The sequence below is a fragment of the Nerophis lumbriciformis genome, linkage group LG38, assembly GCF_033978685.3.
Source record: "Nerophis lumbriciformis linkage group LG38, RoL_Nlum_v2.1, whole genome shotgun sequence".
NCBI lineage: Eukaryota > Metazoa > Chordata > Actinopteri > Syngnathiformes > Syngnathidae > Nerophis > Nerophis lumbriciformis.
Window position 1 is genome coordinate 13,627,290 of NC_084585.2, and position 27,025 is coordinate 13,654,314.

The following is a 27,025-nucleotide window of genomic DNA, read 5'->3' on the forward strand; positions in this document are numbered from 1 at the left end:
ACAATATTTGTAATAAAACATCAAATTAACATGATCAAATATTTGTAATAAAATATTAAATTAACGTGATCAAATATTTGTAATAAAACACCACATTAACGGGATCAAATATTTGTAATAAAACACCACATTAACATGATGAAATATTTGTGATAAAACATCAAATTAATTTGTATAGGCATCAAAGTAACATGAAAAAATGATAACAATAGAGCTTCAAATTAACATGATCAATATTTTGATAAAACATCAAATTAAAAAACGTAAAAACATAAAATTAACATGACAAAATGTGAATAATAAAACATCTCTTTAATGTGATCAAATATTTGTTATAAAAGTTTTACAAACATCCCTGTAACAATGTAATATTATTACATATTGTATTACATATATAATTATTAATAATGTAATATAAAATGTATTTTACACATCAAATCAACATGATCAAGTATTTCTAACAAACATCAAATTAATATGATTTGGTGTTACGATATGTCTTAATCATGTTGATTTGTCGTTTTATTATAAATATTTTGACATTTTAATTAGATAATATTTGATATCAATTCTATGTACAAAACGGTTTTGATGTAAATATATTGTCATGTTAATTAGTTTTTTTATTATTATTTCAAAAATTAAATAAAAACAAAAAATAAAACTACGTCATTGGGGACCTCAACAACTTTGAGGGGTTCCATACAAAAGGTCAAAGTTCAAACAATGTCCACATTGTTTTTGCAGGAGCGAACATTGACCAGGAGATGGCGATGTACTCACAATGATAATAATGACAATGCAGCATTGTTTTATAACCTCACATTGTCATGATTATTTGACGTTATTAAATTACTTTTATTTCAGTGAATCTTTGTTTAATTAATCTGTTGAATGTAATATTAATAACACCAATAACTAACTAAATGCTAATATTGTATTTCAATAATAAAACGTGCCTTGATGTGTAGTATTATGAGATCAAAATGTTAACCTATTTTAAATTGAATGTCGCTTGGTCACGTGGGGACTCGGCTCATTTCCGGAGAGTGACGAAAACAGCCGAAGAGGCTCGGCCAGGCCGAACACGGACGCCGTGCACAGTCGTGGCGAGGGCGCGGACCTGGACACTCTAAGAACACTTTCTTCATGGTTATGGACATAGAAGACGTACCTAATGATGTGTCCGTGACGTTACAGGATGCTGCGGGACATTTGCAAAAGGTGAGTCAAAATTAAGTCTTTAATCATTCTTATGATGACGTCAGATGTTGCCGCAACCTGCAATAACAAAAGTGAAAAACTTCGAGCATTACGTCGCTGTGACGTCACCAAAATCTACATGATGATTGAGCCTGGAATGTCTATTTGCATGTTAGCTCTTTTTTTATGAATGCCTCAGAATGACAGCAGTAGTAAAAAAAAGTGGAATAAACTGATGAATCTATAAAGATCACACGACGCTTTGATTATAAGAATGATGACATTTCATTTTCGAACACTTCCAACATACTTTATTGTTATTCTGTCACTCATGTGACATCACCACTAAACTGCACCAAAACAATTCTACTTCTTGTTTGGATAGAACGCTAATTCTTGTTGATTTATTAAAGTCGTTTTTTTTGGCGGTTTTTAAATAAGTCTACTTTCTCTTTGGAAATAATGCTACTTCTGCTTTTTCCAGTTGGTTAGAGCAGTGATCCAAAACCTTTTTTGCATCGCGGCCCGGTTTATTGTCGGCAAATAATTTTCAAGGACCGACTTTCCACTTGTGCCAGATTAGTACAGCAAAAATAAGTGCATGAAAAATATGACTCACTATAACGCTGAATTAGTATTTCTTTGCAATGAGATATAAGCTCCAGCGACCCCCCGCGACCTCAAAAGGGACAAGCGGTAGAAAATGGATGGATGGAGATGCAGCTGGAAATCAGCTTTTGGCTACAATCTGTCACATTTATATTTTGTATGTTCATTAATGTGCTTTGTATCATGTCACAAAGTTAGAAAAAATCTAACAAATGGCAACTTCCTATGAGGAGTTTTATTGCGGTTAGGGTTAGGGTCATATAAACAAGCTTGTTGGTGTGTCTAGTGGGACAGGAGAAAGTTAAGTCAGAGAAAATGCAGTCGTTTATAAATTATTTAATGTTTCTTTGCGGCCCGGTAGAAAATGCGTCATGGACCGGTACCGGGACGTTGGGGACTACCGGGTTAGAGAACACTACTTCCTGTCTAAAAAAAAAATACTACTTTTTGCTTGGAACGAGGGCCATTTCCTGTTTGGAAGATGCTAATTCTTGTTTGGGAAGGATGCCACTTCCTGTTTATAAAGAATGCTCATTCCGATTTGGAAAGAACACTGTATTTCGTTATTTCCGGTTTGAAAAGAATGCTAATCTATATCATACTTGCCAACCCTCCCGGATTTTCTGGGAGACTACCGAAATTCAGCGCCTCTCCCGAAAACCTCCCGGGACAAAATTCCTCCCGAAAATCTCCCGAAATTCAGGCGGACCTGGAGCCCACGCCCCCTTACAGTTCCATGAGTTGGAGGCAATAAACAGGCGAGGTGATGAAGTACGTCTCTTTACTGTAGACTTCAGAACAGACTCACACACTTGACGTCAGGTGCGCAACACCACGTAAATCGTTGGCCAACCAAAAAGTAACCCCAGTACGCTATAGCCAACATTCACCAGGAGATGGCAACAGACAAACAAAGATCACTCTATTACATTCCGCCCCTTTTAGAAATGTGGAAGTTACTCAAAAGAAATAAACAACCCAACCAAAAAATGCAGCAGCTCAATTAAAAAACTGTACTTAAGCCACATTCTTTTTTTTTTTTTTTTAGTACTGAACTCTTAACCCTCATTTGTAAACAATAACATGCTTATTATACAAACAGTATTTGTACATCTTTAACACAGATTTTTATACTGTCTTCAGAGATTCAGTTTATTTGGTGGTACTCGAAACCTTTCTGGGTACATGCGGATCACTGGTGGGGTTTTTGTTGTGGGTGATCTGGGTTCTGATGATGGCAACTCAGCAGCCCTTGAATCTGGTTCAATGATGAGACTAGTTTGTGTCTGACTCACTGATGGTCCTGGTGATGGAACTGAAACAGCACTGTCCAGTTGTACTGCTGGCACATTTTCTGCAACTGGTGGAGACTAGATAACTGGCAGTCTCTCCATGTTTTCTCGCCATGGTAATATGTGATCCACATGCACTGTGCGCTGTCTCTGTCCCTCTTGATATATATATACAGAGGTGGGTAGTAACGCGCTACATTTACTCCGTTACATCTACTTGAGTAACTTTTGGGATAAATTGTACTTCTACGAGTAGTTTTAATGTAACATACTTTTACTTTTACTTAAGTATATTTATAGAGAAGGAACGCTACTTTTACTCCGCTACTTTTATCTACATTCAGCTCGCTACTCGCTACTAATTTTTATCGATCTGTTAATGCAGGCTTTGTTTGTTTTGGTCTGTCAGACAGACCTTCAAAGTGCCTGCCTTACTGGTGATGTTTCACTTCGTTCCACCAATCAGATGCAGTCACTGGTGACGTTGGACCAATCAAACAGAGCCAGGCGGTCACATGACCTGACTTAAACAAGTTGAAAAACGTATTGGGGTGTTACCATTTAGTGGTCAATTGTACGGAATATGTACTGTACTGTGCAATCTAATAATAAAAGTTCCAATCAATCAATCAAAAGTGTGAAGGAAAAAAGATACTTTTTTATTTTAACCGTACATCCCGTCAAAAGCCTAAAGACTGACCGCACATGAGGACGTTCCTGTCTTCACAATAAAAGTGCCGCTCCATCGCGCCTGCGCTTTCAAAACAAGAGTCTCCGAAAGCCAGCGCAAACAAGCTAGCAAGCTACGGAGTTTGACGCCAATATATTTCTTGTAAAGTGTATAAAAACGAATATGGAAGCTGGACAAACAAGATGCCAAAAACCCACCACTTTCATGTGGTATTAGACAGAAAGGATGAACTTTTCTTCTCCTCCATTTGAAAACGTGGACGTTTTCATCACAACTGTCTGATTACAATCAACGCAAGTCATCAGAATCAGGTAATACACCAACTTATATTCTTGTCTTCATGAAAGAAAGGAATCTATATGTTAAACATGCATGTATATTCATTAAAACCCCTTTAACATGTAAACAAAAACAGCTAAATAAATACATATAAATTATATACTGTATATATCAATGTATATGTATGTATGTATGTATATATATATATATATGAGTGTGTATGTTACTCATCAGTTACTCAGTACTTGAGTAGTTTTTTCACAACATACTTTTTACTTTTACTCAAGTAAATATTTGGGTGACTACTCCTTACTTTTACTTGAGTAATAAATCTCTAAAGTAACAGTACTCTTACTTGAGTACAATTTCTGGCTACTCTACCCACCTCTGTATATATATATATATATATATATATATATATATATATATATATATATATATATATATATATATATATATATATGTATATATATATATATATATATATATATATATATATATATATATATATATATATAAGAAAATACTTCACTTTCAGTGAATTTTAGCTATATATATATATATATATATATATATATATATATATATATATATATATAAATTTATTTTATATATATATATATATAGGCTCCAGCGCCCCCCGCGACCCCAAAAGGGAATAAGCGGTAGAAAATGGATGGATGGATGGATGGATATATACAGTATATATATGTATACATGCATATATATTTATGTGTATATATATATATATATATATATATATATATATATATATATATATATATATATATATATATGAAATACTTACTTGGTGAATTCTATCTGTAAATATACTCCTCCCCTCTTAACCACGCCCCCAACCACGCCCCCGCCCCACCCCGACCACGCCCCCACCCCCCACCCCCCACCTCCTGAAATCGGAGGTCTCAAGGTTGGCAAGTATGCTCTATATTGAAAAGACTGCCACAACCTGTTTGTAAAAATGCTAATTCCTTTTTGGAAAGAATGTTTCTTGTTTGGAAAGAGTGCCACTTCCTGTATGTAAAGAATCCTTAATCTTGTTTGATAGAACATTACTTCCTGTTTGTAAACAACAATACTTCCTGTTTGTAAACAACAATACTTCCTGTTTGTAAACAACAATACTTCCTGTTTAAAAATGCCTCTTCCTTTTTGTAAAGAATGCTAATTCCTGTTTGGAAAGAACCTTACTTCCTCTCTTTCCTGTTTGGAGAGAACACTTGCACTAACGTTTTGGAAAATGCTACAAGTTCGGAAAGAACCACTCTTCCTGTTTGTAAGGAACGCTAACACTGTTAAGAAAGACAACTACCGTATTTTTCGAACTATAAGTCGCAGTTTTTTTCATAGTTTGGCCGGGGGTGCGACTTATACTCAGGAGCGACTTATGTGTGAAATTATTAACACATTACCGTAAAATATCAAATAATATTATTTAGCTCATTCACGTAAGAGACTAGACGTATAAGATTTCATGGGATTTAGCGATTAGGAGTGACAGATTGTTTGGTAAACGTATAGCATGTTCTATATGTTATAAATATTTGAATGACTCTCACCATAATATGTTACGTTAACATACCAGGCACGTTCTCAGTTGGTTATTTATGCCTCATATAACGTACACTTATTCAGCCTGTTGTTCACTATTCTTTATTTATTTTAAATTGCCTTTCAAATGTCTATTCTTGGTGTTTGGGTTTTATCAAATAAATTTCCCCCAAAAATGCGACTTATACTCCAGTGCGACTTATATATGTTTTTTTCCTTCTTTATTATGCATTTTCGGCCGGTGCGACTTATACTCCGGAGCGATTTATACTCCGAAAAATACGGTACTTTTCATTTGAAAAGATTGCTTATACCGCTACTTCCTGTTTAGAAACATGAATGAAAAAAAGGCTACATCCGCTACTTCCTGTTGGAAAAGAAAACTACCTCAGCTACTTGCTGTTTCCAAAGAACAACATTGCCTGTTTGTAATGAATGCTAAGTCCTGTTTGGAATGAAAACTACTTTTTATTTGGAAAGATTACTAATACCTCTACTTCCTGTTTGGAAAAGCATGGCACTACCTCTACTTCCTGTTAGGAAAAATAGGATTAAAAAATGGCTACTTCCGCTACTCCATGTTTGAAAATAATACTACCTCTGCTAATTTATTTGGAAGGAACAACACTTCCTGTTTGTAAGGGATGCTGAGTCTTGTTTGGAAATAAAACTAGTTTTTATTTGGAACAATTGCTAATACCTCTACTTCCTGTATGGAAAATCATGATAGTTCCCCTACCTTCTCTTTGGAAAGAACATTAATTCCTATTGGTAAGGAATGTTAATATCTGTTTAGAGATGGCTAATTCCTGTTTGAAAAGAAAACTACTTTTTATTTCGAAAAAATTCTGATACTGTTACTTTCTGTTTGGAAAAGGTTACTTATGCTATTCTTTCTTGAAAATAATACTACTTCTGCTACTTCCCTTTTGGAAAGAATACTAATTGTTTGATAATAATACTACCTCTCCTACTTCCTGTTTGGAAAGAATAGCATTTTTTGTTCGTACAAACTGTTACATCTTGTTTGTAAAACTTCCTGAAATGGTTATTTTGCTCCTTCTTGTTTGAAGAGAATGCTACATCCACTACTTACTGTTTGGAAAGAAGCATTTCTTCCGCTACCTCTTGTTTGGAAATCTCTATTGCGTTTGGTGTTTATGTTGTTTACTTTGCTGTGTGCTACTTCCTGTCAGAGAAGTTGAAAAAAGTCAACATCTTTGTGTTTGCCAGTGAAGCATGGTGACGGAGCGTAGGCCCTTCCGGGCCCAACGGGACTCGGATGAGGTTGTCGTGCACGTGAACGTGGGCGGGCTGAGGCGTAACGTTTGCTGCAGCGCCCTGAAGAACTTTCCGGACACCAGACTGGGAAAACTTCTAGAATGTGACTCGGAAGAGGACATCCTGCAGGTTAGTGGGAAGTAGGGTTGCCGACCGAAAAACTAAAAAACGGAATAAGAGCCCGTAAATAGAAACAAAAGTATGCGTTCCGTATTGAGCTGTCAAAGAATGCACTTTATCCTGTATTTTTATTACCATGTGTAAGTGGCCAACAACGCAGATTATTTTGTTATCATGTTCTCGGGTTGGTGAAATTCTTACTGTGTATTCACATTCCCGGTGCGCCCCCGTAAAGTTAAAGTACCAGTGAGTAGAAGAATAAAAAAAAGTTGACTTTATATTGAAGCGATGATCTATTACTGATCTATAACACCAAAAGACTTACAAAGTTTGGGAGTAAATAGATATTATCATAACAATACAAATCTCACAGATACACCTGAGTCATTTTGTGAGATAATGAGCATGAGCAGTCACGTGATCAATGTGGGTACCACACCTGTGTGAGGTTACTCCCCCCCCCACACGCCCTCATCTTGTCCCAAACTTGTCCCAGTCGTTGGTGCAGCAAACATTTTTGTTTGTGCCCCCCCCCCCCCCCCCCCCACAGTCCATAACACCCTAAACGTGTTCCCTTTGTTTGTGTTATGTTTGTGCTGCACATTTTTTTTTGGTCTATTATTGTTTTTAAGTTAACGTTTCAATATCCATAATCAGCCCCCCAAACCAGTCCAGATAATTTTATTGGTTTATGTTATCAATGTGTAATTAACTTGTTATTAACCCCACCCCCCGCCCTCCCAACTATGTCAACATCTCCCCAAACTTGTCTCATTTGTTTGTGCTGCAAAATTATTTGTACAACTATTATACGTTTTGAGTTATTAACGTTTTGTGATTCCCCAAACTTGTCCCCAATTGTTTGTGCTACGTCTGTGCTGCTAACATTTTTGGTCTAATTATTATTATTGCTTTTAAGTTATTAACGTTTTATGATTCATAACGGGCCACTCCCCCCACCTTCTCAAAGCCTCCTTAAGCCAGTCCAAATCCTTTGTGCTACTACATTTCTGCTGGTTTGAGAGCTGCAAACATTTTTTTGTCTAACAATTATAGTTTTTGAAATTATTAACGAGTTATAAATAATAACCAGCTCCATAAAATGTGAGGGATAGTGGTTCTTCTATAGTTGGGATGTGATGGACGGATTCCGGCCAGAGAATCTATTAATCATCTTTTATTACTTGAAGGTGTGTGTGGCACCCGTGGTAAGTGTTTGTGTGGTCTAAACAAATAGACAAAGAGTAACATTACAATTCAATTATATACTCATTAATATGCAGCAATATATATGCATATACATACATAACATAATATAAAGGTATGCGTCATAACAATATATATAGTACACTTAAAGGTGCCATAATAATTTATCGTTCTTTTCAAATACTTTTAGAACTGACAACAGTAGTTCAGCCGGGATATGCTCATTTCAAAATTAGATTTACAGCCCGAAATCTTGTTATTGTTTTAATTTCGATGCCCCGCCCTCCACCGTTTGAACCAATTAGCAAGTCCATAAGTGAGTCACATCCAGGTTGCCAGATATGCACCACCACCTTCGTCGAGCTACTGCCACTGGTAAAGTTACTAAACATGTCAGACCTTAGTAAAGCTAAAAGGTGTAGTTACAATTCTCAACTTATTCATGACAAAGCCAGGAACAAAACGAGGATTTGAAAGATGGAGACGATTGAAGGCGGAGAAGATTTTTTAATCTGACACCATCCATCCATCCATTTTCTACCACTTATTCCCTTCGGGGTCGCGGGGGGCGCTGGAGCCTATCTCGGCTACAATCGGGCGGAAGGCGGTGTACACCCTGGACAAGTCGCCACCTCATCGCAGGGCCAACACAGATAGACAGACAACATTCACACTCACATTCACACACTAGGGCCAATTTAGTGCTGACACCAAACTTGCTAATTTCCTCCTTGATAGGTAAGTAAGGCATATACATTTTCTTATTACTTGTAATAAATGTAAATGGACATTTTGTATATAAATTATATTGTCCAATACAGTCTATGATCTCGTCTAACAAAGTTTGTGTGTTCGTGCAACGAATGCTTAGGATCAACGTTCCCTCTAAGGTGCGCGCCTGTGCAATTGCGCACGGAAAATCTATGCCACGCACAAAATCCAAAAACAATTTTCAATGTAAATGACGACAAGCGGTCACAACAGAGACAACAGTTTTCGTCATCACTGTTTTATTATTGTAACGTCTGTCGAGACGCTTTTAGGAGGACATGAATTCCAACGATCACTTTATTGAGCAAAACTCTTTATTGTCGGCCATAAACACATGACCAAAAACATTGGTAAACACTTTCTATCTAGCAAAACTGGTCATTTTCTGCCGTACAAAACAAACACTTGCACAGGAGGCACTTAGCCAGTGAGGCATTTACAGCCACACAAAAAGTTGGACAACTCCAACACAACACATAATGTGTCATTCCAGGTCGTTACACTATGATTTACCAATCAAATGTGTGCTTATTCTAGTGTCATTTAGTAAGAATCTTAATTTATAAATATTAATCATGAAAATATGTTATCATATTAAAGAAATACTAATAAAAATATGTATTTTACAAACAGAAAGTTACAGGAATGTACAAATGATCCCATGCTTACATCTCATTGTGCAACATGTGAATGTTTTAATGAGAACTAAATGCGATATCTGAAAAGGGTGCAAATTATTTCCAAAGCAGGACCCCAACCAAGACATCCAATACTAGTACACAGCTCATGAAAAACAATGTTTTTTGTTATTGTCATTGTAAGTGGGCCAAAACACTTATATTACAAAATAATCTCATGGAAATGACATATGTCATTTGATTATAATAATAAAACATTTAACTTGTTATTTAGTCAGCTTTGGGACAGGTGTGCTGCTGGTGTGGCCAGAGTGTGCACGTCTGATGTTGCTCACATGGGCTCCATTGAATGCTCAAGGAGTTTTTGCATTTGCTCACACACATGAAAAATTAGAGGGATCATTGCTTAGTAGCGAAGCACCATCACACTAATGGAGGGGTCGGCAACCTAAAACATTGAAAGAGCCATATTGGACCAAAAATACAAAAAACAAGTCTGTCTTGAGCCGCAAAAAATTATAAGCCGTATATATACGTTTGTAAGTGTTATAATGAAGGCAACACATTATGTAAGTGTCTATATTAGCTATAACAGCCTACTATCAAAATGACTATGTGTCGCAGGCTGAAGCAAATCTTCGTTGACAGAAATGTTGAAATGTAATATTTATTCTACACATTTTTACAACATTAGAAACTATTAGTAAATCAGAGGCTCCTCAGAAGGTGAGATAACTCCTGGAAATGACTAGCTTTTAATGGTCAAAGGTATAGATGTGTGTGTCCAAGTTAAAGGAAACGACAGGCTGTCTTCTTTTAATAGATTTATTACAATCTTTGGCAAGCTAGGTAATGTTTGCTGTGGTCTGGAACAACATGGCACACAAACAACTGAAATGCAGCCAATATTACATACAGATAATGTGTCATGAGACATGCAAAACTAAATTATATACAAAGAGGATAAAAGTAAAGGATATTAAATTAGCTCCAATATGTCTACAAATGAGGCATAATGATGCAATATGCACATACAGCTAGCCTAAATAGCATGTTAGCATTGATTAGCTTGCAGTCATGCACTGACCAAATATGCCTGATTAGCACTCCAACAAAAAGGGACGGCGTGGCGCAGTGGAAGAGTGGCCGTGCGCAACCTGAGGGTCACTGGTTCAATCCCCACCTAGTACCAACCTCGTCATGTCCGTTGTGTCCTGAGCAAGACACTTCACCCTTGCTCCTGATGGCTGCTGGTTAGCGCCTTGCATGGCAGCTCCCGCCATCAGTGTGTGAATGTGTGTGTGAATGGGTAAATGTGGAAGTAGTGTCAAAGCGCTTTGAGTACCTTGAAGGTAGAAAAGCGCTATACAAGTACAACCCATTTACCATTTATCATTTAACAACATCAACAAAGCGCACCTTTCTGCATTCACGCACAGCATAAAACGTTTGGTGGACAAAATGAGACAAAGAAGGAGTGGAAGATTTTACATGTAAACAAACTGTTGCGTCATAGTCCACACTACGGTGAATTCATGAACCGCCAAAATTAGTAGAACAAAGAGATGTTCACAAATCCTCTCATCAGTGAAGTGTACACACAAACAAATTAAACAGTGGGCTTTCTAACAATTGGGAAGGTTTGTGTCATGTTGGTCCTCAAACAAAAAACATACTAAAACAAAAACATTATTTTTTTCCCCCATCTTTTTCCATCTTCAATACTTTTTAAAAAATGCTCCAGGGAGCCACTAGAGCGGCACTAAAGAGCAGCATGCGGCTTGAGAGCTGCGGGTTGCTGGCTGCCACACTAATGTAATGCTCAGCATGCTAGCCCGGTCAATGACACATAGACATACAGGCTAACGGGGGAAATATATGCACGTTAGCCTGTATGTTGATGTGACAGGGCAAAATATATATGGATATGGGTAATGTAAGTGCCTATTTCCTTCTCAATATGCCAATACGCTGAAGAAATGCGTTCCAACATTAGCACGGCAAATTGCGGTTTCTGGTACTGTATATGCATCAAACACATATGGGGTGGTATTTGCTTGGCACAACATAATGCATTGCATGTAACGATTTTCTACTTTGTGTATTGACATGGTAGTAGGCTGTATGATTTATGCGTAGCGTGGGTTGGCTCATAGAATTGCACTCTGCACTGAAAGATGATGATGTGCGTACATGGAAGAGAATGCAGTGCGTCTAGTTGGATGCAACATGGAGTTATGCCGAACAAAATCTGATGGTAATTTTAGTGTTGGCCTTGGCTTGCCATCAAAGTAGGCCTATGCGATATATAATATACTATTATATATAACTATTTTGATGGTGGTCCGTGCGACCAAACTAGACATTTTAGCAGATGCCAACAATCTGTCCCGACTCCCGACTAAAATATTGCTGCGTTACTTTACAAATACATTTGGCTAATAGACATCAGTAAAATGTGGCATAATTACATAGTAAACCATCTTGCAAGAAGCATAAACAAGAGAAACCTACAGAGTAGGACTCGTGGATTGCCATTTGAAGTTCCTTGGAGTAGGATTTGGATTCAGCTGCGTATCTGGCAACCTCAGTCATGGAGAGTGGGAGGGGACTACAGAATATTGACCGTGATTGCAGTACCATTTCTGGCCACATTATTACACATGGCACCTTTAACTATGCATAAACTCATACTTGCCAACCCTCCCGGATTTTCCGGGAGACTCCCGAAATTCAGCGCCTCTCCCGAAAACCTCCCGGGACAAATTTTCTCCCGAAAATCTCCCAAAAATCAGGCGGAGCTGGAGGCCACGCCCCCTCCAGCTCCATGCGGACCTGAGTCCGCTTTCCCACGATATAAACAGTGTGCCTGCCCAATCACATTATAACTGTAGAATGATCGAGGACGAGTTCTTGGTTTCTTATGTGGGTTTATTGTTAGGCAGTTTCATTAACGTCCTCCCAGCGCGGTAACAACACACAACAACAGCAGTCACGTTTTTGTCTACCTAAAGCAGTTCGTCTGCCGTAAACAGCAATGTTGTGACACTCTTAAACAGGACAACACTGCCATCTATAACATCAATAACATATACGGCTTTTAGAGAGTGCAGTGCACAACTGCGCACACAACAAGGAGACGAAGCAGAAGAACGAGGAAGATACAGCCATGGCGACGCCGACGACGAGTAAGATGAAGAAATACGCTTTGTTGCACCTTTCCTGCCTGAGTCCGGCGATTAGTTGCAAATCTTGCTTTATTGATTGCTTGCACACAGCCAATCCAACACAAAACAAACTAGTCCTCGCCCGCACTCACGCTACCGCTCCCTCTCTTCTCTCGCCCACACACTCACTGAGGTCACTCACCTCACATGCTCACCTATTAAAGGGCCACACACACACATACGCTACTCTCATAACAGCTTGTAAGTTCCAAGCCGCAGCTGCGATTGGACTTGGATAGCCTCCGGGAAGAAGTAGTGGACTACCAAGTGCTTGGCACTGAAAATCTTCCTCAGGAAGCAAAGATTGACCGGTTTTGGGCCATGCTAGGGAGAGATGGAAGATTCCAGATTCTAATGCATTTGATGAAAGCACTTTTGTGCGTGCCACACATAAATGCATCATCAGAGAGGGTGTTCAGCATGGTTAGAAAAATAGTGACAGAGAATAGAACAAGGATGGACAATTCAACCCTTAACTCAACAATGAGTAGATGAGTGTTATGTGTGTATATGTGTAAATAAATGAACACTGAAATTAAAGTATTTATTTAATTTATATATACATATATATATAATAAAATAAATATATATATATATATATATATATATAGCTAGAATTCACTGAAAGTCAAGTATTTCTTAGATATATATTATATTAGATATATATACTCCTCCCCTCTTAACCACGCCCCTAACCACGCCCCCGCCCCACCCCCGACCACGCCCCCCTCCCGCAATCGGAGGTCTCAAGGTTGGCAAGTATGATAAACTTCAACATGTTTCTAAGATTTATAGCCATAAATGGCGATTATATGGTATCTGTCACCCTTTAGTGGCCTAATTCCACCATCACAGTTGTGATGAAGTTACAAAAGCAATGCTGACATGTGCTTCTTTACTCAAAAGGCCACACCCCACGTCCTTCCCAGAGGCCGAAAGCCGACTGCATGTAAAGTAACAATATATACCTACGTATATCCTATACATATATATGTGTACATATATACGTATTATATCAATATATTATATACATATAAGATACATTATCACAATCAATCAAAGTTTATTTATATAGCCCTTAATCACAAGTGCTTTAATGTGTTCTTATATAGATATTAAATATATGTGTAATGTAATTAAATAAGCATCTAATCAAATGTGAAAAATAACTGTTTTTACGTGTAATCGGCGATCGCAATGCTTTAAGTGTGCATATTAATTTGATATAAAATTGAAGAGGAGAGTTTGCCAAACATGTACAGTACAAACTGCGGTAAAGCCATATTTCCGAGAGTAATCGTCAATACGCTGTTATATGCAAGCACACACACACACATAGATACACTTACACATAGTCACACATTATGACGCTTTTTGTGCCACACAGCAGAGCTTTGATTGTGACGCAACACCAATCATTTGTACCATATAATACTTCAGTTTGCATTGATTAAAGCAAGCAATAACAGACTGAACAATGACACATAACTTCAACTACTTTGACACCTCCCTCCCACATCAGATCCTGACAACAATGTAATATGAAGTATAAACGATAAAACATTGAATATTAAGAGTATGTGAACATTTGACACGTATACTTGTTTACTTCCCTGACGACCTCCTTAAAATGTGGTAATCAATCAGAAATATTAAGCAGCTAAAATGCGCCATGTGAGCGTTACTGGTGAACTGATTAGGTTGGACAATAAGCGCTGACAAAGGGTCTCCACCTTATACTGGCAAGTGTTACCATGTGAAGTGTGGGGGAACCAAACGAGTTATGATTATAGTGAATAATGACAGGTTGTATTATTATTTATTTAAACTCATACTACTGCATATTTATATTGAATTTGTCTGCACTTTTTTGTCGAAATAAATAAATAAATAAATAAATACACACCAAATTATTTAGAAGAGTTTAAGAATATTTTACGCCTAACGACACCCATGAGTATGTGGCTTAAACTATTAGTATTGTGTCATTTATTCCACATTAAAAAGAGCAAGTGAGTGTCTGTGATGCTTCTATTTAATGACAAATACAATATATCAGTTTTTCTCAAACTGTGATACGTGTACTACGGCACGCGGGCTCCATCTAGTGGTATGCCAAAGAATCATTTGATTAAAGAACAGTGTTTTATTTTCCTGTATTCATACACAGTGGTACTGTTCAAACTGGTGTGTAATGTTAAAGTGGCAAAAAATGTATTTGTTGAATAAAACCATTCCCTCGTTTTTAATGAATAATTAAACCTATTACGTTACTGTATTTTAATATTGGTCATTATCCAATCCAATCCAATCCACTTTATTTATATAGCACATTTAAACAACAAAATGTTTCCAAAGTGCTGCACAACAATATTAAACACAATTAAAAACAATATAAAATAAATGTGATTAAAAACAATTTCAAAGGGTAAAACCAATTAAAACAGTAAATAGAAAGCAAAAGCAAAATTTTAAAAACACAGAGGACAACAGAGGACCACACAACTCACGTAGTGTTAAAAGCCAGAGAATAAAAGTGGGTCTTAAGACGAGACTTAAAACACTCCACTGTGGGAGCAGTTCGAACATGGAGGGGCAGAGTGTTCCAGAGCTTAGGGCCGACCACAGAGAAGGCCCTGTCTCCCCTGGTTTTAAGTCTCGTCTTGGACACCACGAGCTGGAGCTGGCTCTCGGACCTCAGAGCGCGCGCAGGATTGTAAGTTTGGATGAGGTCCGAGATATACTGAGGTGCCAGTCCATGTAAAGCTTTAAAAACAAACAGCAAGGTTTTAAAATCAATTCTAAAATGAACAGGGAGCCAGTGCAAACTCTCAAGGATTGGGGTTATATGCTGGCGTCTCCTGGCCCCTGTTAAAAGTCGTGCTGCCGCATTCTGGACTAACTGCAACCGGGAGAGAGCTTTTTGGCTAATGCCAGCATAAAGTGCATTGCAGTAGTCCAGGCGACTTGAAATAAAAGCATGCACGACTTGTTCAAAAAGGTTAAAAGATAAAAACGGTTTTACCTTTGCTAAAAGACGAAGATGATAAAAACACGATTTTAAAACGCCATTGACTTGTTTGTCAAGTTTAAAATCGCTGTCTATAGTGACGCCAAGACTGTCATTATGGTGGTACCTGGAGAGCTGTTTTTTTCTGAGGTAGTACTTGGTGAAAATAGTTTGACAAAATAAAGACAATAACCCCAGTGAGTGGAGATCTCCTTCATAAATAAAGCACAATTGAAATGTTACTTGTCAAAGTAATAAAACACAAATATCAAATTTTTCTTTTAGTCAAAGTAGTTGTAATCGTGATGAAAGTAGGAGACATGCTCTCTCATAAAGCTAAATATTGTATTTACACTTTTTTTAAGTTAGGCAGGATAGACCAAAGGCTTGTTGTTTTTATTCCGTTAAGTTCAGCAGGAACAATATCTATTGAGAACAAAAAAAGTTATACTTTATTCTGTTAATTTGCACAAAAAAAGTATTATTAAACAATGTGTTTCCCATGTATTCGTATTAACCCAAAACCTGCACATCGGAATAAATTCTGACTGCCCTGGAGTCAAAAAGTATTAAAAAAATATATGTGTATATATGATGGTCGTGTGACGGGTGATGAGCCAAGGAGACGCCAACGAGGAATCGTCGAACAAAAAGCTTTATTTGTTTCAGCGAGCCTCGGACTGAAGCTGCAGTCTCCAGGAGAAGGAGTGGGCCGAATCTCTTCAGACGTACTCTTGGACAACTGTTCTTAAATACCTTTTTACACAAAGACCCATACTCTTTGTGGTTCTAGCCACAGTCAGTCCGGCCAATCAATCTTTCCTTGACATTATTCCTCTGATCGGTTTGAGTCGAATGACCTCCGACCCCTATCTGTGGGGCTTCCTAATAGATGTTGCTAATGTTTACATTATCTCTCCTGAAATCCAACTGCTGCTGTCCTTTCAGTTCCCCAATGTCCTGGGGGCGAAAGCCCACTCTCTGGAGCGCTTGTGCTGGACATGTGCACTTTTGACCTCAGTAGAATAATCCTCTAAAGCAGTGTTTTTCAACCTTTTTTGAGCCAAGGCACATTTTTTGCATTGAAAAAATGCGGAGGCACACCACCAGCAGAAATCAGTAAAAAACGAAACTCAGTTGACAGTAAAAAGTCGTTGTCGCAATTGTTGGATATGACTTTAAACTAGGGGTGTGGGAAAAGATCGATTCGAATTCGAATCGCGATTCAGAATCGATTCTAATTTATAAAAAATCGATTTAAAAAATATATATATATTTATTTAAAAATTTATTTATTTATTTATTTTTTAAATTAATCAATCCAACAAAACAATACACAGCAATACCATAAGAATGCAATCCAATTCCAAAACCAAACCCGACCCAGCAACACTCAGAACTGCAATAAACAGAGCAATTGAGAGGAGACACAAACACGACACAGAACAATCCAAAAGTAGTGAAACAAAAATTAATATTATCAACAACATTATCAATATTAGTTACAATTTCAACATAGCAGTGATTAAAAATCCCTCATTGACATTATCATTAGACTTTTATAAAAAAAGAAAAGAAAAAAAGAACAATAGTGTCACAGTGGCTTACAATTGCATCTCATCTCATAAGCTTGACAACACACTGTGTCCAATATTTTCACAAAGATAAAATAAGTCATATTTTTGGTTCATTTAATAGTTAAAACAAATTTACATTATTGCAATCAGTTGATAAAACATTGTCCTTTACAATTATAAAAGCTTTTTACAAAAATCTACTACTCTGCTTGCATGTCAGCAGACTGGGGTTGATCCTGCTGAAATCCTATATATTGAATGAATAGAGAATCCTTTTGAATCGGGAAAAAAATCGTTTTTGAATCGAGAATCGTGTTGAATTGAAAAAAAAAATCGATTTTGAATCGAATCGTGACCCCAAGAATCGATATTGAATCGAATCATGGGACACCCAAAGATTCACAGCCCTACTTTAAACCATAACCAACCATGTATCAATATAGCTCTTATCTCAAAGTAGGTGTACTGTCAGATCTGTCACATCACGCCGTGACTTATTTAGAGTTTATTGCTGTTTTCCTGTGTGTAGTGTTTTAATTCTTGTCTTGCGCTCCTATTTTGGTGTCTTTTTCTCTTTTTTTTGGTATTTTCCTGTAGCAGTTTCATGTCTTCCTTTGAGCGATATTTCCTGCATCTACTTTGTTTTAGCAATCAAGAATATTTTAGTTGTTTTTATACTTATTTGTGGGGACATTGTTGATTGTCATGTCATGTTCGGATGTACATTGTGGACGCCGTCTTTGCTCCACAGTAAGTCTTTGCTGTTGTCCAGCATTTTGTTTTTGTTTACTTTGTAGCCAGTTCAGTTTTAGTTTCGTTCTGCATAGCCATCCCTAAGCTTCAATGCCTTTTCTTAGGGGCACCCACCTTTTGCTTATTTTTGGTTTAAGCATTAGACACCTTTTTACCTGCACGCTGCCTCCCGCTGTTTCCGACATCTACAAAGCAATTAGCTACCGGCTGCCACCTACTGACATGGAAGAGTATTACAGGGTTACTCTGCCGAGCTCTAGACAGCACCGACACTCAACAACAACACATCATTTGCAGACTATAATTACTGGTTTGCAAAAAATATTTTTAACCCAAATACGTGAAATTACATAATCTCCCACGGCACACCAGACTGAAAAACACTGTTTTAAAGGATTCTGTGACCAAATACAAATACATGCTACTTCACATTCATATAAGAAAATTGGTATAATTGACCTCATCAGTCATCAGGTTGCAAACATCTTCATTCTTCAACAAACAAGATTCCAGTTGACTCCGTTCAACCTTTGTGTGTTGTATAAAACTTCTTTCCAACTAATTTAAAAAGGCCAAAAAAATAATTGGGTCGACCTGTCCTGCAAGGTGTCCCTTATAATTATTTTTTTCAGGGAGTTGGCAACCCTAGTAGGGAGGAGGCACGCGTGTGACCTCTTGCTCCCCCTGCAGGTGTGTGACGACTACGACGGGCAGCAGAAGGAATTTTACTTCGACAGGAATCCTGGTTTGTTCCCATACGTGCTCAACTTCTACCAGACGGGAAAACTTCACATCATGGAGGATTTGTGCGTCTTCTCCTTCAGGTGATGCTAATTGTTGTCGTCGTTTCACGACAAATGGCAGGTAAACAAAACATGTGTCGTGTTCAGCCAGGAGATGGAGTACTGGGGAATCAGCGAGTTCTTCCTGGACAGCTGTTGCAGCTTTCGTTTCCACGACCGCAAGCTGGAGAGCAGCCGCCATCGCAGCTGGGACGACGACAGCGACGTCAGCAGCATTGACACCTTGCCGGATGAGATTTCCGACCTAAAAAAGTGCGGTGGGGAGGAGGCGGGCGCAGCGGCCTGGTGGTTGACGTCTGCGTCTTGTCTCTCAGGGACATGCAGCACTTCCAGGAGGTGCGCTGCGGGAACGTCCGCAGGTGTTTGTGGCTCACGCTGGAAAACCCGGGATACTCGGTTCCGAGCAAGCTCTTCAGTCTGCTCTCCATCAGCGTGGTGCTCACGTCCATCACCATCATGTGTATCAACAGCATTCCGGAATATCAGGTTTGACACAAACTAGTGGTTGTGTTTTTTGCTGTCATCTTACACTTCAAACAGGAAGTTTATATTAGTCCAACAATATTTGCATCAGAGTGGTGCATCTCAGTCTCGAACTATCTTTGTGTTGCAGACGTTTGACTCTGAAGGGAAGCTGATGGACGATCCCACGATGCACGCGCTGGAGCTGCTGTGCACGTGCTGGTTCACCATGGAGGTGACTACCGTGTGCGCGTCAGTGGCGGGCCGTGCGTTTCCCACCTAGGCCTTCAGTGATGTCCTACTTAGTCCCACTGCACCTCTCAAAACACCGTAATTGATGTCACCACATGGACACGGCTGGAGATACTATACAGAAACACACGTGCACGCTACTGGGCATTAAACCATCTCAACAGTCTACAAAAGGGTCTATTTTTCGGCGCATTTAACATTCAATAAACCCGCTTCAGCAATTAAAACATATCTTACGTGGTACTGTCAAAATTAAAATAATTGTATAAAACAAATGAAACATTAACTCAACTCCTCCCACCCCCACCAAGGACTGTTTTCACTGCTGGACTCTAGAAAGAGGTTCCGCAGCCTCCGAAGCAGAACCTCGAGGTTCTGTAACAGCTTCTTCCCTCAAGCCGTAAGACTCTTGAACGCATCATAATTTAATTTAATTATCCCCTCAACTCCCCCCAAAATGGATTAATTCGCTGGAATAAAAAAGACAATATAACATACATCCATAAACGTGGACGCATGTGAAAAAGTGCAATATATTTATCTGTACAGTAATCTATTTATTTATTTATATATATTTGTATATATTTATTTGTTTTATATATATATATATATATATGTATATATTATTTATATATGTTTATTTATTTATTTATATATGCACCTTATTGCTTTTTCATCCTGCACTACCATGAGCTTATGTAACGAAATTTCGTTCTTATCTGTGCTGTAAAGTTCAAATTTGAATGACAATAAAAAGGAAGTCTAAGTCTAGTCTAGTCTAATTAAAGTTAAAGTACCAATGATGGTCACACACACACTAGGTGTGGTGAAATGTGTCCTCTGCATTTGACCCCTTGTTCCACCCCCTGGGAGGTGAGGGGAGCAGTGAGCAGCAGCAGTGGCCACGCCCGGGAATCATTTTTGGTGATTTAACTAGGGATGATGCTCGAACCCGGTTTTACCTTGATAAGAAAAGAACCGAGTCCTCGGACTCGAATCCCTTTTTGAGAACCGGTACCCCTTATCGAGACCACTATAGTAAAGAAAAAGAGTTGACATCACAAGAAATGACGTCACGTAGCTCAGTCATTTGTCACGGTGGGGTGCAGCCTGCTGCGGTTCGTTCCCGGGACGCAAAACTGACGGCTCCGGACAAAAGCGTGCAGGTAGGAGATGATTTATATCTCATAAATCATCAGAGGTGGGTAGTAACGCGCTACATTTACTCCGTTACATCTACTTGAGTAACTTTTGGGATAAATTGTACTTCTAAGAGTAGTTTTAATGCAACATACTTTTACTTTTACTTGAGTATATTTATAGAGAAGAAACGCTACTTTTACTCCGCTACTTTTATCTACATTCAGCTCGCTACTCGCTACTAATTTTTATCGATCTGTTAATGCACGCTTTGTTTGTTTTGGTCTGTCATAGTGCCTGCGTTTCAACAAATACAGTCACTGGTGACGTTCACTCCGTTCCACCAATCAGATGCAGTCACTGGTGACGTTGGACCAATCAAACAGAGCCAGGCGGTCACATGACCTGACTTAAACAAGTTGAAAAACTTATTGGGGTGTTACCATTTAGTGGTCAATTGTACGGAATATATACTGTACTGTGCAATCTACTAATAAAAGTTTCAATCAATCAATCAAAAGTGTGAAGGAAAAAAGACCCTTTTTTATTTCAACCGTACATCTCGTCAAAAGCCTAAAGACTGACTGCACAGTTCCTGTCTTCACAATAAAAGTGCCGCTCCATCGCGCCTGCGCTTTCAAAATAAGAGTCTCCGAAAGCCAGCGCAAACAAGCTAGCAAGCTACGGAGTTTGCCGCCAATGTATTTCTTGTAAAGTGTATAAAAACGAACATGGAATCTGGACGAATAAGAAGCCAAAAACCAACCACTTTCATGTGGTATTAGACAGAAAGGAGGAACTTTTTTTCTCCTCCATTTGAAAACGTGGACGTTAACAGCACTACTGTCTGATTACAATCAATGCAAGTCATCAGAATCAGGTAATACACCAACTTATATTCTTGTCAACATGAAAGAAAGGAATCTATATGTGTTAAACATGCATGTATATTCATTAAAACACCATTAACATGTAAACAAAAACGGCAAAATAAATAAATATAAATTATATACTGTATATATCAATGTATGTATATATATGTGTATATATATATATATATATATATATATATATATATATATATGTGTGTGTGTGTACATATATATATATATATATATATATATATATATATATATATATATATACGTGTGTGTGTGTGTGTGTGTGTGTGTATCTGTTACTCATCAGTTACTCAGTACTTGAGTAGTTTTTTCACAACATACTTTTTACTTTTACTCAAGTAAATATTTGGGTGACTACTCTTTACTTTTACTTGAGTAATAAATCTCTAAAATAACAGTACTCTTACTTGAGTACAATTTCTGGCTACTCTACCCACCTCTGTAAATCATACACATTATAACAGACAGGAACGAAACAAAAGGAAAGCGTGCCGTTCGCACGAGAAGCTAAAGCAAAAACTTACTTAGCACAGGAATACTAGAAGCTAAGGTAACTTTAGCACAGGAATCATGAGCTCGAAAACCAGAATGCCAACGTCACTGTTGCAAATGCAAACAATGAAGCCACGACGAGTGACCGGAAAATGCAGGCTTAAATAGAGTCTCTGATGAGCAACAGGTGCGCGTACAAGGCAGGTGAAAATCATAAGTAACCATGGTGACTAAAACAAACCCCTGAAGTGCACAAAACAACTAAGGAAGTCCAAAACTAACAGAACATAACTAAACAAAACATGATCCGACCACATCATAATACATCACAGTTTTATATCATTTCACTTTACAGGAGTAGGAAGAAGTAAAGCTTATTTAATCCTACCCCTTTCCCACTTCATACAAATATATACATCATTTACTGACCTTTTTATAATAAAATATCTGTGAATTAGTATATACAACAGTTTTGTAATATGTAATTAATTAAGTCAGTCATTATTAATATACTGAGATGAAGAATATCTTGTTTTCAATAAGGTTGAAAGTATTTCTCATAATTCTTCTTTCTTTGTACTTTGTAAGCACTATTCATTTGAACAACCTCTTAAACTGGATCATATCAGTACAATGTTTAACTTCTTTACTTAATCCATTCCATCATTTAATTCCACATCATTTTAGCTGTTTGCAATTTTACCAAATCATCGAACTTTAATATTTTTGACTCAATAAATAATGTGTTTGTGTGTTCTCTATATCCAACATTATGTATCAGTCTAATTGATCTTTTTTGTAACACGGTTAACGAATGTAGCACACATTTGTAGTTATTTCCCTACATTTCTGCACAATAACTCAGATATGGTAATACTATTGTAGCGAGCAGTAGAGAATGTGAAGTGATTTGTTAAACCAAATAGTGTGTGTTTTTTTCCATACACAACAACCTATCTGGACTCGATAAGAGAATCAATAAGGAATCGGTTCGATAAGAGGATTCGATAATAGGTTCAAACTCGATAATTTCTTATCAAACATCATCCCTAGATTTAACCCCCAATTCCAACCCTTGATGCTGAGTGCCAAGCAGGGAGGTAATGGGTCCCATTTTTATAGTCTTTGGTATGACTCGGTCGGGATTTGAACTCACGACCTACCGATCTCAGGGCGGACACTCTAACCACGAGGCCACTGACAAAAAAATTAAGAAATAACATTTTTCAACTCACAATTTGTAGCACCCATCCGACGCCATATAAGCCAGTGGTACCGTTGTAGTCGGTTGATTTGTGGGAAAGTGGCGGGAAAACAATTTCGCGGGAGCGTGCACCGCTTACTAAACTTGCATTGCTTGGCTTCGTCTGTCTACAGCGGATTATTAGGTGTAAGACAAACACTTCATCTTCGTGGTTATTGTACCGGTGAGTTTTATGTGGCTTTTTATGGTTCCGGTGCCACTTCCTGTTTTTGCAACTTGTGATTGGATACTCACTTGGGACTCCCAAATGAGTATCCAATCACAGCGTTAGGCCATCTAGAAGGCCTTACTGACAACAACTTGTGATCTGATTGGCTGTCGCAATTGTCTATCAACTCTATGTGCCCGCATTGTTGATTCTGAAGGCTCCTGGCAGATTTGGTACAGCATGGCAACATAAACTAGCTGAATTCTGATTGGATACAAACTCTAAACTAAAAACAACAGCACTGGAAGGAGCATAATATGAATACTTTTAGATATTCAGGGAAAGTAAATAAAAAATTCCTTTTATCTTTAATTATGATCATGATTTCTGGTTATGTTAGGCCAGCAGAGAAGGCCTTGCTGGCCCTGACGACCCACCACTGGTGCGGTGTTAGTGTGTGTGTGTGTGTGTGTGTGTATGTGTGTGCACATGGCAATCTCAAGTATGACGTCACACAGGTGGTGATGCGCCTCCTGCTGGCACCAAACAGGAAGAGGTTCTTCCAACATCCTCTGAACATCATCGACTTGTCGTCCATCTTCCCCGTCTACGTCACGCTGGTCTGCGACATCGCGCTGGGCGCACAGTCAGAACTGGGAGACCTGGGACGCGTCATCCAGGTCTGGCCTTGTCCGGAGAACTCCGCCAGGGAGCGCGAGACCTCAACTCCCTTTTGTCCTCCAGGTCCTCAGGCTGATGAGGATCTTCAGGGTGCTGAAGCTGGCGCGACATTCCACTGGACTTCGCTCGCTGGGGGCCACCCTACGGGTGAGTCTTGAGAGAGCGACCACGTCTTTGGTTGTTGGAATAGAACATACAGATCTTTAGTGAGAATATCGAGAGGCGTCCGTCAGTTAATGTTAAAGTACCACTGAGTCAATTATCCTCTGCATTTGACCCATCACCCTTGAGGGGAGTAGTGAGCAGCAGCGGTGGCCACGCCCGGGAATCATTTTGGTGATTTAACCCCCAATTCCAACCCTTGATGCCGAGTGCCAAGCAGAGAGGTAATGGGTCCCATTTTTATAGTCTTTGGTATGACTAGGCCGGGGTTTGAACTCACGACCTACCGATCTCAGGGCAGACACTCTAACCACAAGGCCACTGAGCCGGCTAGTCCTTTCCTGTCCCTCTGAATGTCTTCATGGACAAAGCGTGGAGGCATTAAGATTGTTCTACATCGGTGTTAACCATCTACCAAGGGTGATGTTGCTCACGTTTTGTCCGGTCAGTCAGCTGCTCACACAATGACACGGTTTGCGTCACATGACCAGGTTGTCCAGACAAGAGGTCGCTAACGAGCTGTCCCCTGTCTTGCAGCACAGTTACCGTGAGGTGGGCATTCTGCTGCTCTACTTGGCTGTGGGAGTGTCCGTCTTCTCTGGAATGGCGTACACCGCCGAGTACGAGGAGGTCAAGTGTCCTTTAGTGTCCTTAAAGGGGAACATTATCACCAGACCTATGTAAGCGTCAATATATACCTTGATGTTGCAGAAAAAAGACCATATATTTTTTTAACCGATTTCCAAACTCTAAATGGGTGAATTTTGGCGAATTAAAAGCCTTTCTATTATTCGCTCTCGGAGCGATGACGTCACGATGTGACGTCACATCGGGAAGCAATCCGCCATTTTCTCACTTTCGTCGGTGTGTTGTCGGAGGGTGTAACAACACGAACAGGGACAGATTCAAGTTGAACCAGTGACTCAAAGATGCGAAAATGGCAAGAAATTGGACGAAATTTGTTCAAAATACGAGGGTGTGGGGAAAGCCGACGAAATGGTCAGTCGTTTGTTCTGCACACTTTACCGACGAAAGCTATGCTACGACAGAGATGGCAAGAATGTGTGGATATCCTGCGACACTTAAAGCAGATGCTGACATCAACTCCAAAACTGGACAGATCAGCTTTCAGGAAAAGAGAGCGGATGAGGGTATGTCTACAGAATATATTAATTGATGAAAACTTTATTCATTACTCACGGTTTTACGTAAATTATTATACATAAACTGTGTTTACCAATAATTTAGCTTAAAAACATTTATTTTTTTCAATCATTCGAGTACATTCGGGTAGTCTTGTGTAATGCAGTATTTTGTGTCTATTTAGGTATGGTTAACCTGAGTGCTGAAATCGTGGAAAAATATATGTTCTTAGCGCGCCTGAAATGGGCTGTCTGCACTTTCAAAGTGCATGTTGTTGCCAAATGTATTTCATATGCTGTAAACCTAGTTCATAGTTGTTAGTTTCCTTTAATGCCAAACAAACACATACCAATCGTTGGTTAGAAGGCGATCGCCAAATTCGTCCTCGCTTTCTCCCGTGTCTCTGGCTGTCGTGTCGTTTTCGTCGGCTTCGCTTGCATACGGTTCAAACCGATATGGCTCAATAGCTTCAGTTTCTTCTTCAATTTCGTTTTCGCTACCTGCCTCCACACTACAACCATCCGTTTCAATACATGCTTAATCTGTTGAATCGCTTAAGCCGCTGAAATCCGAGTCTGAATCTGAGCTAATGTCGCTATATCTTGCTGTTCAATCCGCCATGTTTGTTTGTATTGGCATCACTGTGTGACGTCACAGGAAATGGACGGGTGTATATAACGATGGTTAAAATCAGGCACTTTGAAGCTTTTTTTAGGGATATTGCGTGATGGGTAAAATTTTGAAAAAATCTTCGAAAAATAAAAAAAGCCACTGGGAACTGATTTTTAATGGTTTTAACCCTTCTGAAATTGTGATAATGTTCCCCTTTAAGTGCAGTGATCACACAGTAATCTGCTGACACATCACTTTTTGCATCATTGTGATGGTTCCATCAGGGTCTTGTACATAATCAACTGTCTTCGTGCAGGACGTGGGTCTGGACACCATCCCGTCGTGCTGGTGGTGGGGAACGGTCACCATGACCACAGTGGGCTACGGGGACGTGGTGCCCGTGACGGTGGCGGGTAAACTGGCGGCCAGCGGCTGCATTCTGGGCGGCACCCTGGTAGTGGCGCTTCCCATCACCATCATCTTCAACAAGTTCTCGCACTTCTACGGGCGTCAGAAGGCGCTGGAAGCTTCCGTGCGCAACAGCAGCAGCCGCAGGAAGACAACGAGCTGCGAGGACAAGTCGGACTGGGAGGTGGCGGCGTTGGAAGGTGACAATGTGGAGAATAGGGATGGCGGCGGCGGTGTCATCAACTACAGCTACGTCGAGGTGGAGTCACGTCAGCTGTGACAGGACGATGATTTTATGTGACCTCAGCATGATGATGACCAAAGAAA

The 27,025-nt window shown here is 39.0% G+C and overlaps 1 protein-coding gene across 1 annotated transcript; it reads left to right on the forward strand.

Annotated features, from left to right (window-relative positions):
- Positions 1 to 1,094: 1,094 nt before the first annotated feature.
- Positions 1,095 to 27,025, forward strand: LOC133578412 (delayed-rectifier potassium channel regulatory subunit KCNS1). The gene is made up of 10 exons (XM_061932830.1): positions 1,095 to 1,224; positions 6,880 to 7,056; positions 18,920 to 19,053; positions 19,120 to 19,284; positions 19,347 to 19,518; positions 19,646 to 19,729; positions 24,211 to 24,372; positions 24,437 to 24,520; positions 25,073 to 25,165; positions 26,607 to 27,025. Exons 2-10 carry the CDS (start codon positions 6,886 to 6,888, stop codon positions 26,976 to 26,978), a joined length of 1,437 nt encoding a protein of 478 aa, XP_061788814.1. The 5' UTR covers positions 1,095 to 1,224; positions 6,880 to 6,885; the 3' UTR covers positions 26,979 to 27,025.

Coding starts and splice junctions, on each gene's coding strand:
- LOC133578412 (XM_061932830.1), top strand. CDS start 6,886: ATGGTGACGGAGCGTAGGCCCTTCCGGGCCCAACGGGACTCGGATGAG. Junction 19,519..19,645: donor ACAGCATTCCGGAATATCAG/GTTTGACACAAA, acceptor TTTGTGTTGCAG/ACGTTTGACTCTGAAGGGAA. Junction 19,730..24,210: donor CGTGCTGGTTCACCATGGAG/GTGACTACCGTG, acceptor GACGTCACACAG/GTGGTGATGCGCCTCCTGCT.